Below are 17,528 nucleotides of genomic sequence, written 5' to 3'. Positions count from 1 at the left end.
GTATAGGAATCCTGGGATCAGGTAACAAAGGGAGGGTAAGAAAAGAACTCTTTTCATCATGTAATTTCTGATGATCTGGGGATCCGGGACAAGAGTAAAGCAGAATCACAACAGTAACAACCTAAAAATCCAACTAAAAGTTCTCAAGTAACTAGACTGGAAGATCCCATTTAACAGAAAACGATGTCCTGCCTCAAGTTCTGACCTCCATGCTCCGCCTAAGAGCCTTTCATGCACATCTGTAGTGGGGGCACTGCCTTTCTTGGTTTGCGAACTTTTTTTCTGGTGCAACACACGTAGCATGGGTGGTGTGTGGGCAGCACCCACTGCCTTGGGGGTCTTCAGAATTCTCCTCTCACAGTTATCTGATGTGGGGAGGTGGCTGCGGATTAGATCCGGACCCCATGGGCTGCTCCAACTCCCCTGTTTTTGAGATCCTACTTTTAACACACTAATTTCAAGTTCATAAATCTGAGCAGCAAATAACAAAGGCCAAGAGAGTTTGTATTGGGAAATCGGCGGCGTGTGTATTTTATCCAACAACTTATTTTGGTATATATTCTGTTTTGTTCCATGGAAAAGTTATCACGTTTCTTCATGATTCAGTTGTTGTGACGATGTACTGTAATCTTCCACGATGATTGGTGTTGGCCACGATTCCTTGAAGGCATATCCCATCCCGAGCTCCAGGACAGGCCCTCTACCTATAATTTCTCTTGAAGCTTTTCTAATAGCTCTGTGAAATAGGTAGCATCATCCTGCTCTTACAGAAGAAGAAACTGAGGCTTGGGAGAGGGTAATAAGCATGTTGCTCTATGACTTCCACCAGCCCCTGTGGTAGAGCTAGGTGCACATTCCCAGCTGGCCACCCCTGATGCCTGGCTCCTTATTAACATGGCACAGCAAACCCTCCAAAGCTGGTGCCTGAAGACATGCATTCATTTCTAAGATGCTGCCTCCCCTAGGGACACTTAAGGAACAGATCATTTGCCTTTAAAAAGCAAAATAAAACTAAAACAAGGGAAAACAGAACCCCACATATGATGACAAATCCGTTTTTTGGGGAATAAATTCATTTCTAGAAACAAACGTCATCTGAAGACAACTGTAATGAGTTATGTACATGGCCACGTTGGATGATGTGGGTTTTTTTTTTTTATTTATTCATGAGAGACACAGAGAGAGAGGCAGAGACATAGGCAGAGAGAGAAGCAGACTCCCTGCAAGGAGTCTGACATGGGACTTGATCCCAGGACCCCGGGACCACACCCTGAGCCAAAGGCAGACACTCAACCACTGAGCCACCCAGGTGCCCCTAAAGAAAATCCATATTTTCAACAAATGTGCTGGAACAATTTGCCATCCATTTGTTTAAATAATGAACTTCAGTTCATACCACATATTTTTTTTTAAAGATCTCAAAATGGAGTAAAGACCTAAATGTAAGAACTATAAACCTTCTAAAAGAAAACATATGAGGAAATCTTAGTAACTGGGGGTTCTTAATGATAACATAAAGGATGACGTGGGTTTTGGTTGGAACTAAAGTGTGATCATAAGGAGAACTTCATTTTGATTCTTCACTCATTTTGGCTTTGACAGCAGTTCCCAAAGAAGAGCCCATGATCACCGAGGGCACCAGAAGCATCGCCTTCCCAAGGGGAGCCTTTGAGGGACCTGCCTTTTGGGAGCTCACTGGGTGCCCAAGCTCCAGCTTTGGGATATTTGTTAATAAGAAAGACCAAATTGACCAACAAATAATCTATAATATAGTTTGTTGGATGTTAGAATCTGAAGGTGAGCTGGGTTTTATGGTGCTTTGAGAACTTAGTTGACTCATTTCAAAGTGACAGTTCTTCCCCTTTAATAAGTGTCCCCCAGTGTTCTTTATTATAATGAAAACATTGCTAGCTCCAGGGTAACATAAAATATATGATGGGCATGACCGTAGGACAAATTATTTCAAAGAGATCCACAGAAGGAAATGTATTACATTCATTAAGTTTCCTTCCACTCGATCCACTCCATTGGCTCTGCCAATTAAAATAACTGCACAGGAATTTTTAGAGTGCTATTTATTTTCTTTTTTGTAGATTTTAGAATATAAATATTTAAAATGGCAGTATCAAAAAATAATTTATATGACAATGATAAAAGAAACATTTGGTCAGGAATGGAAGGCATAATATTGTCTCTTGCTCTAATTCTGGTTTTAGTTACTAAATACCTGGAAACATGCCAAGATTCCCCAAACATACCAAATACTGTTTTGATCAGATAAGACAATGGTTTATTCATTGGCATGATGTCATGAAGTGAAATAATGGAAAAATGAAATTTTAAAGTGAGTGGACAATATCTTCATTAGTGATATGGTGGAAAATATATTCAATTGAAAACATTTCTTGGATTTGGGATAATGGATTTTTATGGTTATCAGCCAGAGAACAGAAGATATCATTCTTTTATAAATTGAATCCATATATTTCTCAATGGTGCAAAATCTCAATAGAATGCACACTACCAGGAGGAGACATACTTGATAAAAAAGGCAAACTGAAGAAAGTCACATTTAACACAAAACAGACAACGTGGTCTTTTTATACTAGCCAAACCCTGTACTGCTGAAAAAAATTAATACAGACTTCTTTGATTTCAGCTGAGTAAATATAAACTCCAAAATAAAACAGAAAAATTACAGTAATAAACATGTAATTCTATCTTTGTTTGCTATCAGTGTAAGCAATTAAGATTTCAGGTTGAAAAAGGGTGCTGGGCCATTCCTGGGTTTCTGGCATGCTACACATAGATGTTCAGTAAATGGCTGCTGAATTAAATTAAAAGGAAATTGTTGAATCAAACTACTAATGTAAAATTTCATGTCAAACTTAGATGATCTCAGATGGAATCTTTTGACTGCTAGTTTGGTTTTGAAAGTACAAAGCTGGAGTTAACCACCGTTTTTTATCATGACATCTTGCATCTGTGTGCCTCTGAAGGGTGGGACAGAGAAACAAATTTATATCAATGTCTGTCTCCCCATCCATATGCACCAAATGGTGTGGAGATCTCAGGAGGAAAAAAATGATATGATTCTACAGCCATTTGCTTTTATTTTAAATGAGTGCTTGCTTCCAGTTATTGACGTAAAATTTAAGCATATTGGAAAATACAGACAGACAAAATCTTCTGAAGGTCCCATGTGGAAAAAAAGGGCGCTATTTGAACTTGGTATCTTTTCTTCCCTTTGCATGTGCATAGATGTGTGACTATATTTAGTTGAAATCATATTATATGTGTAATTCTACACATTGAATTTTCACTTTGAGCACTTTAATGTCATCAAAAATTAGCTATGAACATGCTTTTCCATGGTGACATACTACTGCATTAATGTAGGTCCACCAGAAGTTATTTAACTACTTCCCTACTCTGAATTGGTTTTATTCCCAATTTTTCATTGTTAAAAAGAATGCTGTAGGAGACTTCCATGCACATAATCTCTATTTCTGACGATTTCCTTAAGACAGAAATAGAATGCGGGGGCAACGGATTTAAATATGTTAGAGATCGTTTGTTTCTATGGTGTTGAGTTTAATAAGTTCTTTATAGATCTTGGAAACTAGCCCTTTATCTGATACGTCATTTGCAAATATCTTCTCCCATTCTGTAGGTTGTCTTTTAGTTTTGTTGACTGTATCCTTTGCTGTGCAAAAGCTTCTTATCTTGATGAAGTCCCAATAGTTTATTTTTGCTTTTGTTTCTTTTGCCTTCGTGGATGTATCTTGCAAGAAGTTACTGTGGCTGAGTTCAAAAAGGTGTTGCCTGTGTTCTCCTCTAGGATTTTGATGGAGTCTTGTCTCACATTTAAATCTTTCATCCATTTTGAGTTTATCTTTGTGTATGGTGCAAGAGAGTGGTCTAGTTTCCTTCTTCTGCATGTGGATGTCCAATTTTCCCAGCACCATTTATTGAAGAGACTGTCTTTCTTCCAGTGGATAGTCTTTCCTCCTTTATCAAATATTAGTTGACCATAAACTTGAGGGTCCAATGATGAAATGGGCAAAAGACATGAAGAGAAATCTCACAGAGGAAGACATAGACATGGCCAACATGCACATGAGAAACTGCTCCGCATCACTTGCCATCAGGGAAATACAAATCAAAACCACAATGAGATCCCACCTCACACCAGTGAGAATGGGGAAAATTAACAAGGCAGGAAACAACAAATGTTGGAGAGGATGCGGAGAAAAGGGAACCCTCTTGCACTGTTGGTGGGAATGTGAACTGGTGCAGCCACTCTGGAAAACTGTGTGGAGGTTCCTCAAAGAGTTAAAAATAGACCTGCCCTACGACCCAGCAATTGCACTGCTGGGGATTTACCCCAAAGATACAGATGCAGTGAAACCCGGGACACCTGCACCCCGATGTTTCTAGCAGCAATGTCCACAATAGCCAAACTGTGGAAGGAGCCTCGGTGTCCATGGAAAGATGAATGGATAAAGAAGCTGTGGTCTATGTATACAATGGGATATTCCTCAGCCATTAGAAACGACAAATACCCACCATTTGCTTCAACGTGGATGGAACTGGAGGGTATTATGCTGAGTGAAGTAAGTCAATCGGAGAAGGACAAACATTATATGGTCTCATTCATTTGGGGAATATAAATAATAGTGAAAGGGAATATAAGGGAAGGGAGAAGAAATGGGTAGGAAATATCAGAAAGGGAGACAGAACATGAGAGACTCTTAACTCTGGGAAACGAACTAGGGGTGGTGGAAGGGGAGGAGGGCGGGGGGTGGGGGTGAATGGGTGACGGGCACTGAGGGGGGCACTTGACGGGATGAGCACTGGGTGTTATTCTGTATGTTGGCAAATTGAACACCAATGAAAAATAAATTTATTTTTATTTTTTTATTTTTTATTTTTTTTTTGGTGCAAAACTTTTTTTTTTTTTTTATAAATTAATTTTTATTGGTGTTCAATTTACCAACATACAGGATAACACCCAGTGCTCATCCCGTCAAGTGTCCCCCTCCGTGCCCGTCACCCATTCACCCCCACCCCCCGCCCTCCTCCCCTTCCACCACCCCTAGTTCATTTCCCAGAGTTAGAAGTCTTTATGTTCTGTGTCCCTTTCTGATATCTCCCACACATTTCTTCTCCCTTCCCTTATATTCCCCTTCACTATTATTCATATTTCCCAAATAAGTGAGAACATACACTGTTTGTCCTTCTCCGATTGACTTACTTCACTCAGCATAATACCCTCCAGTTCCATCCACGTTGAAGCAAATGGTGGAGAGGATGCGGAGAAAAGGGAACCCTCTTACACTGTTGGTGGGAATGTGAACTGGTGCAGCCACTCTGGAAAACTGTGTGGAGGTTCCTCAAAGAATTAAAAATAGACCTGCCCCACGACCCAGCAATTGCACTGTTAGGGATTTACCCCGAAGATTCAGATGCAATGAAACGCCGGGGCACCTGCACCCCGATGTTTCTAGCAGCCATGTCCACAATAGCCAAACTGTGGAAGGAGCCTCGGTGCCCATCGAAAGATGAATGGATAAAGAAGATGTGGTTTATGTATACAATGGAATATTACTCAGCCATTAGAAACAAAAAATAAATTTATTTTTAAAAAATAAATATGTTAAAGATCTTGTGGCACCTGGCTCACGGTCCTTTAGAAAGGCTGAGTTGATGTAACTCATGGTGCAGGAGAATGAGTGTCTCCTCTCACTCTCAATTATTTCAAGTTGGCAATAATTACAACTTGAAAAAACTTTTTTGTTTGCTTATAGATAGAAAGACCTTACCCTATTCCATTAATTCTAAGATGCATAGTTTTCATAGTTGAATATACCCGAAATTAGGGATGGATGTACCTTACAATCAAGGTCATGTTTTGGTTTATTTGACAGTATTTTCTTTCTTTAAAAGCACATAAAAATCACGATGCATCTTACAATCGATGACACCAGGATTTAAGGAAATGTAGTACGTCAGTTAATTTTTAATTTGTATTTTTAAAAAAGATTTTATTTATTTATTAATGAGAGGCACAGAGAGAGAGAGAGAGGTAGAGATACAGGCAGAGGGAGAAGCAGGCTTCCTGCAGGGAGCCCAGTGTGGTACTCTATCCCGGATCCTAGGGTCATGCCCTGGGCCGAAGGCAGGAGCTAAACTGCTGAGCCACCCAGGGATCCCTTTAATTTGTATTTTTGACCACTAGCGAATATTTCAGTACATTTCAGTGTACATTTCAATGTCCCGGTGAATTAAAATATTTTTAAAAAAATCATGGTAAAAAAGACCACAACAAAATTTATCTCTTTAGCCATTTTAAAAGATCCAGTTCAGCAGTGTTAAGTGTATTCACATTGTTGTGAAACAGATCTGTAGAACTTCTTCATTTTGCAAAACTGAAACTCCATACCCACTGAGCAATATCTGCCCCCCACCCCTCCCTCAGCCCCTGGCAGGCACCATTCTACTGTTTCTCTGAATTTCTGGGTGTCTTAGATAAGTGGAATCACAGAGTATTTATCTTTTTGTGACTGCTTATTTTTTCTTAACATAATGGCCTCAAAATCTGCCCATGCTATATAGCATGAGACAGGATTTCCTTCTTTTTATATGCCACCAGCAAATGTGTTCAATCATAAAAATCCATGGGGCACCTGGGTAGTTCAGTGGGTTAACTGTCTGACTCTTGATTTCAGCTCAGGTCTTGATCTCAGGGTCATGAGTTCAAGTCCTGTGTTGGGTTCCCCACAGGGCTTGGAGCCTACTTAAAAAAAAAAACCAAAAAAAACAACCAATCTGCGACAGCTGGAAGAGCCACCATGTGGCTCTCCAAACAACTGCCAGGTCCAAGATGGGCTGCAGTCCCCAGGGGTCACAATTCCAAAAATAAATGTTGACTTATTTTTTAAATTCAAAGACCAAAGGGAAATCAAGAATGCAGATGATCAAGACCAAGGCGTTTCTTAAATCATGTATGCATACTCAGGGGTGATTTACCACATTTTTTTTTCAGATAATAAAGGCTGGACGTCACGATTGAGACTTTATAAACATGTGCAGGGATGCCAGGCCCCTTCACCCAGAGACCATGCTCTTCCAAACATCTAGAACACAGAGTTGAATTCCTTCCTCAAGCAAAATAATTCATATTTTCTATTCTGTGCTGACAAGGGAGGAGATGCACAGAGACCACAGCTGTAGGTGTAGTGGTCCAGGATGTGGGGCCGAAGGGAGGTAGAAGACATTCCTAAAAGAAGTATATTTACCACGTGGCTTGTTACTTAGGACGTGCTGTCATAAAATTGATGAAAGCTGCACAGCAATATCATGAATATGGGACTAAATTATATATTTTTTCTATATTTAATAATATCACCAATACTATCTTTTAACTGAATTAAATCCTAAAATCTCTGCAAAGAAAATCTAACATTTTCATACTAGGAGCCCTGATGGAAACGTGGCCTAAATGGACACGTTTGTGGTTGATCACAGAACAACGGGATCTGATGTGTCTCCCTACTCTTGGATCCACCACACACTGGTGACCCCTTGATTTCTCTTCTCTAAAAGCGAGACGATGGAGTGCAGTATTAGCGACTATAACTTACACATAGAAAGAAAAGAGTAATACGATGAAACCCACATCCCTACGCTGGTTAAAAAAGTACAAATTACAGTATTTTTTTTCATTTCTTCTATTATTCTCTGAGCACATTAACTGTTGTAAATAGAAAGAAAGGAAAAATCTTCAATCTGATTTTTTTCTCCTCTTGAGATACACATTTGATAACGGGTACACAGAATTGGGAAAAGGTAGTGTGAATTGATACTGCTTAATTTTCAAGTTTTTTTCTTTTATTAGTTTCAGAGGTAGAGTTCAGGGATTCATCAGTTGCATATAACACCCAGTGCTCATCACATCACGTGCCCTCCTTAGTGCCCGTCACCCAGTGACCCCGTCTCCCCACCCACCTCCCCTCCAGCGACCCTCAGTTTGTTTCCTAGAGCTCAGCATCTTTTAGATAAAGTTTCAGTTAAAAGAGCTACAAATTGTTAAAACTGTGATTCCTATCTCCCCCCCATAACATTCTGAACATGTATTTTATCTGTAAATTTGTATTTTATTTATTTATTTTTTAAAAAGATTTTATTGATTCATGAGAAACACACAGAGAGAGAGAGGGGGCCAGAGACACAGGCAGAGGGAGAAGCAGGCTCCATGCAGGGAGCCCGATGGGGGACTCGATCCCTGGACCCCAGGGTCATGCCCTGGGCTGAAGGTGCCGCTAAACAGCTGAGCCACCCAGGGATCCCCTATCTGTAAATTTTTAGACATAAAATACATGTCTATGTTAGAAAGATGTAAGAATAAGTCAAAGTGTAAAAAATAGGATCACGTGTTCACAATTTGCACGACACAGAGAAACTCTGAACATCACTTTGAAAGATGCACAATGGGATGTTTTAACTGTATGAACTATTTCTGGGCACCAATCTACAATTATAAAACTACTCTGATAGGAATATTGACATACTGTAAAATTTGCTCACTTTCTTCTTCTTTTTTTTTTCAGCAAAGAAGTTTGCAAAGGGTCAGGATTTCTGAGCAAACAGGAATAAGGGTTTTAACATTTGTGATGAGACAGACGGTCCTCAGGCAGGTGGGTGCCCACTTAAATCCCCGTTAGCGGTCTCTGAGCTGCCCTTGGTCCTGGGTCCTTGCCCAGACATCCCCATTCCTGATTCTTTCTTCTCTTTCTTTTTAAAAAGGTTTTATTTATTTATTCATGAGAGATACAGAGAGAGAGGCAGAGACACAGGCAGAGGGAGAAGCAGGCTCCCTGTGGGGAGCCCAATGCCGGACTCGATCCCAGGACCCCGCGGTCATGCGCTGCGCTGAAGGCAGCCGCTCCACCGCTGAGCCCTCAGGTGTCCCTCTCTTCTCTTTTATTAGCATAGATTTTTAAAGATGGTGCTGGCCTCTGTTTTGGAAGCGGCTCCTCCCCCCCACCCCTCTCCCTCACCCCTGCCTCCTGGTGGAGCTCCCCTGGCCCCTCTGTTCCTCCCAGTAAATATCCTGCATGTCTTTTTTTCTTTTTAAGATTTTATTTATTTATTCATGTGAGAGAGAGAGAGAGAGAGAGAGAGAGAGAGGCAGAGACACAGGCAGAGGGAGAAGCAGGCTCCATGCAGGGAGCCCGACGTGAGGCTTGATCCTGGGACTCCAGGATCACACCCTGGGCTGGAGGCAGGTGCCAAACCACTGAGCCACCCAGGGACCACATATCCTGTGTGTCTAAGTCCTGCCTGGCACCTGCCCCTCATAGCACCCAAATGAACGCTGGTGCTTGGAAAAACTCTCTGGCACTTGCTGTAGTGATTGGTTTATTGGGGTATTTTATCTCTTTGGTCTGCTTTGATATTTAGACTTCCCTAGATAATCTTCTCTGTTCAGTATTTTCTAATTTGTTACCTTAGTTACGCATTAGTCACTCATGATACTGTCTAATCATTTTTTTTAACATATCGGTATCTGTGATTACACACAGTGTATTCACATTTGCTTTTCTTCTTTTAGCCTCAGCAGAGCTTGGTATGGGATCAGCATTTGCAAAGATTTGGTCACAGTGTCTATCAACGTCACTGGTGCAGTGTTTTTTATCCCTGGCATTAAACATGGGGCGCTAAATAATGTAGATCATTGGTGCCAGTGCACCAACTCAGTGCTAGAACAGGCCTTCTTTTAAATCGTGATGTCCCTTAAGGCAGCGAGGAGACCAGGCCCGCCAGAACGGTGGCCATCTGTGGCAGGAACGAGCTCTGAGAAGCGCTGGCGCGTGGGCCCGAGAGCTGCCTGCACATCCCTGAGGCTCGTGGGTGGAAGGGGAAGGGGAGGCAGGCACACTCTGAGTTGCCCCGGGGGACAGAGCCACAGCCCGGCTGCGGGGCCCTGAAAAGCAGAAGCTTCTAAAAGGAATGAGAATGGGCTGGCCTGGGGAGCTGGGGCTGGTGTTCAGGAGGAACTGGGAGCGGGGGTGGACAGGGCCTCTCGCATGGGGCAAGGGAATGCAAAACACTCCTTTGCACAGAAAGAGGTGCTAAGACGGTCCCCAATTATCCCTCCTGCTGGTGCGCACCCCTGCGTGAGGGCGCACCCCGTGGCTTGCCTCTAAGGGACCCAAAGAGGGAAAGGCGAAGCACGCGGCTGGAGACTGCAGGTGTCCCTGTCTCTCAAGCTAGCTCGGACGGAGCAGGCTGCCACACGGAATGGCCCACGGGGCGCGGGGCTGGGGGCTGCCTCCAGCTGACAGCTGGCAAAAAGCAGGTCTGCGGCCTGTAGCCCACGAGGGACCAAGTCCTGCCAACAACCACACCAGCCTGCACGGGGACTGTACCCGGGAGGGCCTCGGGGGTCACCCTGCGCTCGGCCTTGCAAGATCCCGAGTGGATGACGGAGCGAAGCCCGGACCCTGGGCCACAGAAGCTGAGGTGCGAGCATGTGTTTGAGCTGCTAAACTGTGGTAACGTTGTTCCACGGCGACAGATAACGAACACACACGCTTCCAGTTCTGGTGGAGCAGTCACCGTGGAGGTCACCCGAGAAAAGCCAGCTGTCTCGGTGCAAGGCCATTCTGTTGACCACGAATGCTAACAGAGGGCAGTGCAGACATCACGCGGGGCGGCGTACCATTCGTTTCCACATTCAGAGCAGTCCACATATTCTAAGAGACGTGTAAACGGACGCAGGCCTGCTCCGCCCCGTACATTACAGGCGATCCCGTTCTCTTAAGTCACTGGTCACTTATTTTTCTTTCCTCTCTTCCCACAAAAACTCTCTAAGGAAGACACAAGACTTAAAAACCATACGCATATCCGGCCTGTAAGGGAACTTACCATACCCAGGAATATCATCTCCTCCTCTCTCTGTTTTTTGGTTTTCTTACACTGATGGAAACCTCGCCAAACCTAAAAACAAATAAATGGTTACTTGACTAATGTATTAAATAAAAAAAGAAAACACTGTCCTATGATTTCTCCCATTTCAAACAGTGTGATGACTACACAGTCAAGGCCGTGCATGTATGTGCGCATCGATGGAATATTTTTTCTTCTGTGATCATGGGCAAAGATTTTAAAGAAAGAACAAGGGGTGTCGGAGGCTGTCCCATCCACCTGGGGACCGGACAGGATCCATACCCGTCCAAGACCCTGGAAGCACATCTGTCAACCGCACAACCCAACGCTGGGCCAGCGAGAGCCTCACAGCTGTCAGAGTGGCTCTGACCCACAAGACAAGAGACAATGGGTGTTGCGGAGGATGTGGAGAAAGGGGAACCCTCGTGCGCTGCTGCTGGGAATGCAAACTGGAGCAGCCACTGTGGAAACAGTGTGGTGGTTTCTCCAGAAGTTAAAAATGGAGCTACCCTATGACGGAGGGATCGTACGCTGGATACCTATCTGAGGGAAATGAAATCACCGTCTTGAAGAGATATCTGTGCCCTCATGTTCACTGCAGCATTATTGACAACATATCACATGGAAACAAACCATCCGTGGTGGATAAAAAATGTGATATACACACATATGTGTGTGTGTGTGTGTGTATAATGGAATATTATTCAGTCAAAAGAGGAAGGAAATCCTGACATTTGTGAAACATGCATGAACTGTAGGGCAGCACGCTAAGTGAGAAAAGTCATAGAAAGGCGACTCCTGTATGATCTCACTGACACGTGGACTCTAAAATACTGAACCTACAGAAACGGAGCAGATTCGGGATTGCCAGGGGCTGCGGGGGGCGGGTTGAGGAAAGAGGTGAAAGTGGCCCAAAGGTACAAACTTCCAGCTACCAGATGAATGAGTTCTGGGGATTTCCGTACACAGCATGGTGACGGTAGCCAACACCGTGTCGTGTGTTCGAAAGCTGCTGAGAGTGGATTGTAAGCGTCCTCACTACAACAACTGGTAATTGTGTGCTGTGATGGATGCTTTAGTCACCCTTATGGTGATAATTACTTCGCAGTAGACACGTATATCAAATCAGGACACCGTACATCTTAAATATGCACCATGTCGTATGTCAGGAAAGGTGGGTGGGGCGGGGAAAGAAGAAGTGACTTTATAATTTTCATTAGCCAGAGTCCCCTACTTGGGTTTCTTTAGGAGAAACTTCCAGATTTCAGGACCGTGGGGCTAGATCTAAGGGCAGCACTTCATAGCTCTCAAAGAAAAGTTTCCATTGTAATGTGGGGAAAGGTTAACACGGTCACATCCAGGACGGGTACAACTCAAGCTCTGAACTCAAGGTGCTGGTTTAGAACTTCCCATATTCACAGAAATTTGAAAGGAAATGGTTTGTTATTGGCCTCTCTGCCCCCACAGCCCCCCGTCCCCATTCAGACCCCAGCGGGGATGGGGTGGTCGCGACTCTCTGGCTGGGGTCTGCGTCCTGGTGCCTTCCCTCCCTCTCATCTCATTCTAATTTGCCCCACGCGGCCAGCTTCCTCATTTTCCTGTAAGCAACCTTAGCTTCCGTTTGGGAAAAGATGGGGTGCAAACCCTCAGGGGTGCAAACCCATGGTGCTCATATGGGGAGGACCCGTGAGGCCCACGTCTAAAGGGAACACCGACGTCCTGGTGCTCGGTGATGGCCGCGGGCATTGTGAACAGTACGCAAGCCAGCAGGTGTTGGTCCTGTGCCCCTTCTGTGATTGTGTCTGTGTGTGAGTACACTTGTAAAGACTCACTGAGGGTTTATATTTTGAGCAACATTCTTTCCAACAATTATCAGCGATCTTTAAAAATATTTGAACCAAATGCCCAGCAATTTATACCTACTTATAATAAAATCTAAAAAAGCAAAATAAAACAAAACAAAACAAAAACAACCCCAAAACCCCAAAACGACCACAAGCCAAAACCAAAACCGGACCAAGCTTAGGTAACAGCTTCCCCAGGGTAAGATAATAAATCTCCCTGGAATTCAAAATCCAGTTCTAGTAAAGGTAGGGTTTTGGAGTTTGGGGTTTCAGAGCTCACCGCCGACCCTGGGGTGCATCTCTGGCCGTGTCAACACACTTGTGCCCCAGCTCCATGAGCACCACACTCGCACCTTCTGAATCTGCAGCGCGGCGGCTCCCACGTCGGCGACTTTCTCGCCAAGTATCTTGGCTTGCTTTGCTCTGTGTTCTCGAAGGAAGATTTGCTTCATGAACATCGCTCTTAGGCGACCTTGCCGTGCTCTCTCGGAGATCTGGATTAGCTTAACAGCCTCTTCTAGGGGGATACTCTTCACGCCGTATTTCTGCGGAAACATTCATGTTAAATCAGTGTTGAAACACGTTAACTACATCGGTTGATCCCAGAAGCATCACATGCTTACTTCTAAGGCAACCTTGCTAAGAGTTCCCAAACCGTTGATAAAGAGTCTGACGGTGCTTTAATACTAACCACACTCCTCATTAATTATGTGAATTTTGATAACGTGCCATGCTTGTGCTCTGGTCCCATATTTAAGGACCCCATAAGCTTTCCTCTACCATTTCAAACAAAATATTAATTAGTTCCACAATATTTTAGGTTGGCAGCACATTATACTGGGAATGCCAATAAAATGGATTCAATAAAGCTCAAAATTGCTACCCATGTTTTATTAACTTAATAGTAGCAACATATAAATTAAAAGCATATCTTTAATATGAGAACTTAGAAAGTAAAACACATATGAAGTAAAATGCTGACTTCAAAATCAATTGCAGGATGATCTAGTAAATATGAGTAATGTTAACATCATTTTAGGCATATTCAATTTATACATGAAATGTCCTCTGCTAATTACAAATCTGCATTTCAAAACATCCAGATGGGATGAGAAAATTACGACTGGACAAAAACCAGGGCTGGTGCAGTAAAATGCTGCCTTTGGAGATGTCAGATGTGCCATGGGGAGGCAGGGCCAGGTGCGGGGCTGTGCCATTTCCTGAAGAGGGTCAGGAGCAAGGCTGCTGGGCCACCCAGAGCCCTGCGAGAGCTCTGAGTGGGCGCAGGGGTGGGGCTGTCTGTTGTCCCCAGGGCGAGGGAGAAGCTGGGCACAGGGCCTGGCTCGGTGGAGCCTCATGCAGGGACAGAGACAGAAGTGAGAGGCCTCTGGAATCAGAAAGTCATGGGCTGATGTCCTTATCAGGACATGATGTCCGACACTGAGATCCCGAGTGCGGGGTGCTCCAGTTCATCACCAGGGTCCCTGATTCTCAGGATGATGTCTCCTCTGTAATGGCCCCGGGGTGGTGGGGGGCACAGTGCACAGGAAGGACCAGGGAAAGGCAAGGGGCATTTACCGAGACCCTACAGAAGCCAGATGCTTTTTGTAGACAATCTTGGCAAATTCACAGAGCAACCTCCAAGGCAGGTATTCCTGTGACCAGACAAAAGTTCAGAAGAAGACTGCGCCTGACACAAGAGACAGAGTCGCCACGAGTTCCCCCGGTCGGTAAGGGGTGGAGCCAGCTTGAACCAAGACTGACCCTCTTCCCCGTGGTGCATCCACCATCACTAGGAGCTCCCTCTTTCATGCAACGATTCCTCAGACTTTGGCTTTCCGTGGGATCTTGTCACCTTGTATATGCTGTGAGCGCACATCTCCAAGAATGCCCTCGGCGTGTTAGAGTGCAATGGGTACCGTGTCGGCCTTGGATCAGACAAGGTACGTACAAGCGCTCAAGCACATGGCAGGTGTCCTGCAAACACTAGTTATTATCGTACTTACTTCCTTCTAGATTTTATATTGTCGCTCTGAAAATCATTACAGCCCTTACCGAGCACTTTGGAGGGTTTGAGAGGTCTACTCAAAAAGACAAAGATTTCTGAAATTTATGGAAGGCCTTAGAGTAAATACTAAGCATTAAAGATGTAGGACTGGATGGTAATAATCGCATCTTGAAATTCTTTTTTGGGGTATATGCTGTATATATCATCAAGAAATAAGCAGCTTAAGGTAAAAGTGGAGTCTCATGAGGCACTGAAAGGCATGGGAAGGTCACCCAGATGTCGAGGGTGGTTGTCCAGAGCCCAGCATTTTGCTGACATTAGGCCTATCAGAAATAGAGGCTGAGATAGGGACGGGAGGCTCTCTACCTAGCGGAGCCGGCTAGGGCTGGCTGCTGAGAAAGCAAGCTTCCTGCTGCTAACTCTGCACAAGCGGAGAGGGACACCAGAAAGGAGAAGCAGCAAAGAGGAATTTTGGGGGTTTGACTGTAGTGTGTACAACATCACCTCCCTCCTCCGTTTCCCCCATAAAATCCGCCGTGAATTCTCTACTGCTCATCAATGCTTTGCTCCAGGGGATTCCTTGGGGGGAGCTGGATGAAGTGCTGAGTGCTTCTTTCTGCGTGATGCATGAACTGAGGACACCAAGAGGTGCCAGGATGGCTAGATGACCCCCCCTTCCCGAAATAGCCAGATCAGGAATGCAATGCAGAGGGAGGGCTGGTCAGTGAGGGGAGAGGCGGAGGAGGGAGAGGCCCTCTTGAGTTACTGGGTCAGCACAGGTTTCCTAAGGGATGCTGCATCAAGTTGGGCTCTGCTAAGTGAGTACCATTTCGACAGGCCGGGTTGTAGGGAAAAGAGCAAGCACTCCCTGCAGCATGGAGTGTGCCTGTGCACAAGAGATAGCACAGAGCCACCTCATACAGTCGTGCACCCTACCCGCTTCCTGCGGCAGGCAGACAGGGCACGTCCTCTCCCTCCCCACTGCCCTTCTGGTGGCTCCCAGAATCTTCTTGGCATGAGGACCCAGGCTGCCAATACCCTATCTGTAGGAAGCCCATACTTGCTGGCTTCCCCAGGCACCGGGGCTGCACCTGCGGCCTCAGCAGAGTCACTGATGGATAATTACTCTGAATCGTCCCAGCCTGGACGGCCAGCTGCCGCCTCCCTGCTTGGGCAATGACCAGCAGGGGATGTGAGGCACAGATGCGGGAGGCAGTGAGGGCCACCGAAATGCATAAGCAGACTCACCAGAAGCTGGGTGTGGTGGTGCCACATGGAAAAACCTGGAAGGAAAAGACTGACCAGTACATTATCTTAACAATTATTTCACATGAAAACATTTTGCTTCTGACTTTCAAGGTGTCTGAGATGAAAAATGAATCTGAGCTGATAAATCTGCTCAGTCTCGGAGATACCAACTCAACCAACAAAGCATTATATTTTGGTGTCTAAGTTCTTGAAAAATAATGGTCACGAAGCATCAAAAATACATCCAGAAGGTAAGCAACTTCTTACATGCCGACTAGCAGGAGGCGTGGGTGCTGGTTTCCGCCTGCTGAAAATAATCTGTCTCTCGCACAATTAGGAGCCACAGAGAAAGGTTTAATAGATTATGGAATGATGTTTATTAAAATGATATACAAACCTTTTTGGGTATATCTAATCCAGCGCTGGTTAATATTTGAGCAAGAATTTTCTCCCTTCCTTTGATTACTTCCAATTTCTCCTTCAAAAAATACTTGGGGATGGGAATATCTAATTGTTGCTAGAGAGGATAAAAAATAAGCAAAAAGGCACAATTTTGTCACAATTGTTATTTTTGTCACAACTCCAGGACTCAAATCTATTTATAATATACAGTAAGGATTGCACATCAAAGAGATGTGTGTCATCTCCCATCTTTATTTAAGAGGCGATGAGGCCAGTGGTATGAAGAGGATTCATTACTGCTAAGGAGACACAAAATCCCAGGGAAAAACCATCACCTTGGCCTGTTTTAATCATTTCAGTAAAACTTAAGAATTCACATCAGTTAATCCTCAATCGACTAATAACCTAATGAATGTCTTTAAATAAATATAATACCATCTCAGCCTACCTAAAATAATAATGCAAGATAGCAAAGTATTGTGACATAGAGATCTTTGAATTAAGCCTGATAACAATTTATCATCAGCATCATTAATTATTTGCATGTAAATGATCACATTTTTTCCCCTAATGATTTGTTTTTATTTTTACCTAAATTACCCGAAATTACAAAAATTACTGGCAAAGTTCATTCGCTTTACTAGGAAACTTGCTTTTTATGCCATAAATAGAAACTTCTATGTTTCATTTATGCATATGACCAATATTTCACTTAGCGGAGGTCACACAACTATTTATCAGCCCGAGGTCAACAATCGGGGGTGTAGAAGTGCTATTCAAGCATGTGGGATGGGCCCTTGGCCACCCCCATTGAGGAACACTGTCCTAGACTCTCAGACACTCCTGGCTGCCTTCTGGTAGACCAGTTGGCCCAGCAAAGCAAAAGGTTCTGGTCTTCAGGGTCAACTCCCCTTCTTCCCATTTTCACGTGGCTCTCCACACCCTCTCTCCCAACCAGGGGATTTTGAACAGGCCTTCCCTTAAAGAAGCATTATAACCATAAAGGAGTGTCCTTTTTTAGGACTTGGTGAGACAGTATCAGTACTAGGTGGCAATCGTTTTTAAAAACCAAA

At 44.1% G+C, this 17,528-nt stretch overlaps 1 protein-coding gene across 1 annotated transcript in view; it reads right to left on the bottom strand.

The window, feature by feature from the left end:
• The window catches only part of IQCA1 (IQ motif containing with AAA domain 1), a 143,926-nt gene that overhangs the window by 113,865 nt on the left and 12,533 nt on the right, over positions 1-17,528 (bottom strand). Inside the window, exons 3-5 of the mRNA XM_055300336.1 lie at positions 16,451-16,570; positions 13,151-13,342; positions 10,933-11,004 (exon numbers count right to left, since the gene is read on the bottom strand). Coding sequence (XP_055156311.1) covers positions 10,933-11,004; positions 13,151-13,342; positions 16,451-16,570 — 384 coding nt within the window. The remainder of the gene's footprint in view (positions 1-10,932; positions 11,005-13,150; positions 13,343-16,450; positions 16,571-17,528) is intronic.

The sequence above is a fragment of the Nyctereutes procyonoides genome, unplaced genomic scaffold (assembly GCF_905146905.1).
Source record: "Nyctereutes procyonoides isolate TBG_1078 unplaced genomic scaffold, NYPRO_anot_genome, whole genome shotgun sequence".
In the NCBI taxonomy this organism is placed as follows: domain Eukaryota; kingdom Metazoa; phylum Chordata; class Mammalia; order Carnivora; family Canidae; genus Nyctereutes; species Nyctereutes procyonoides.
Note: the sequence above shows the minus strand (reverse complement) of the source record. Positions and strands in the feature narration are given on the sequence as shown.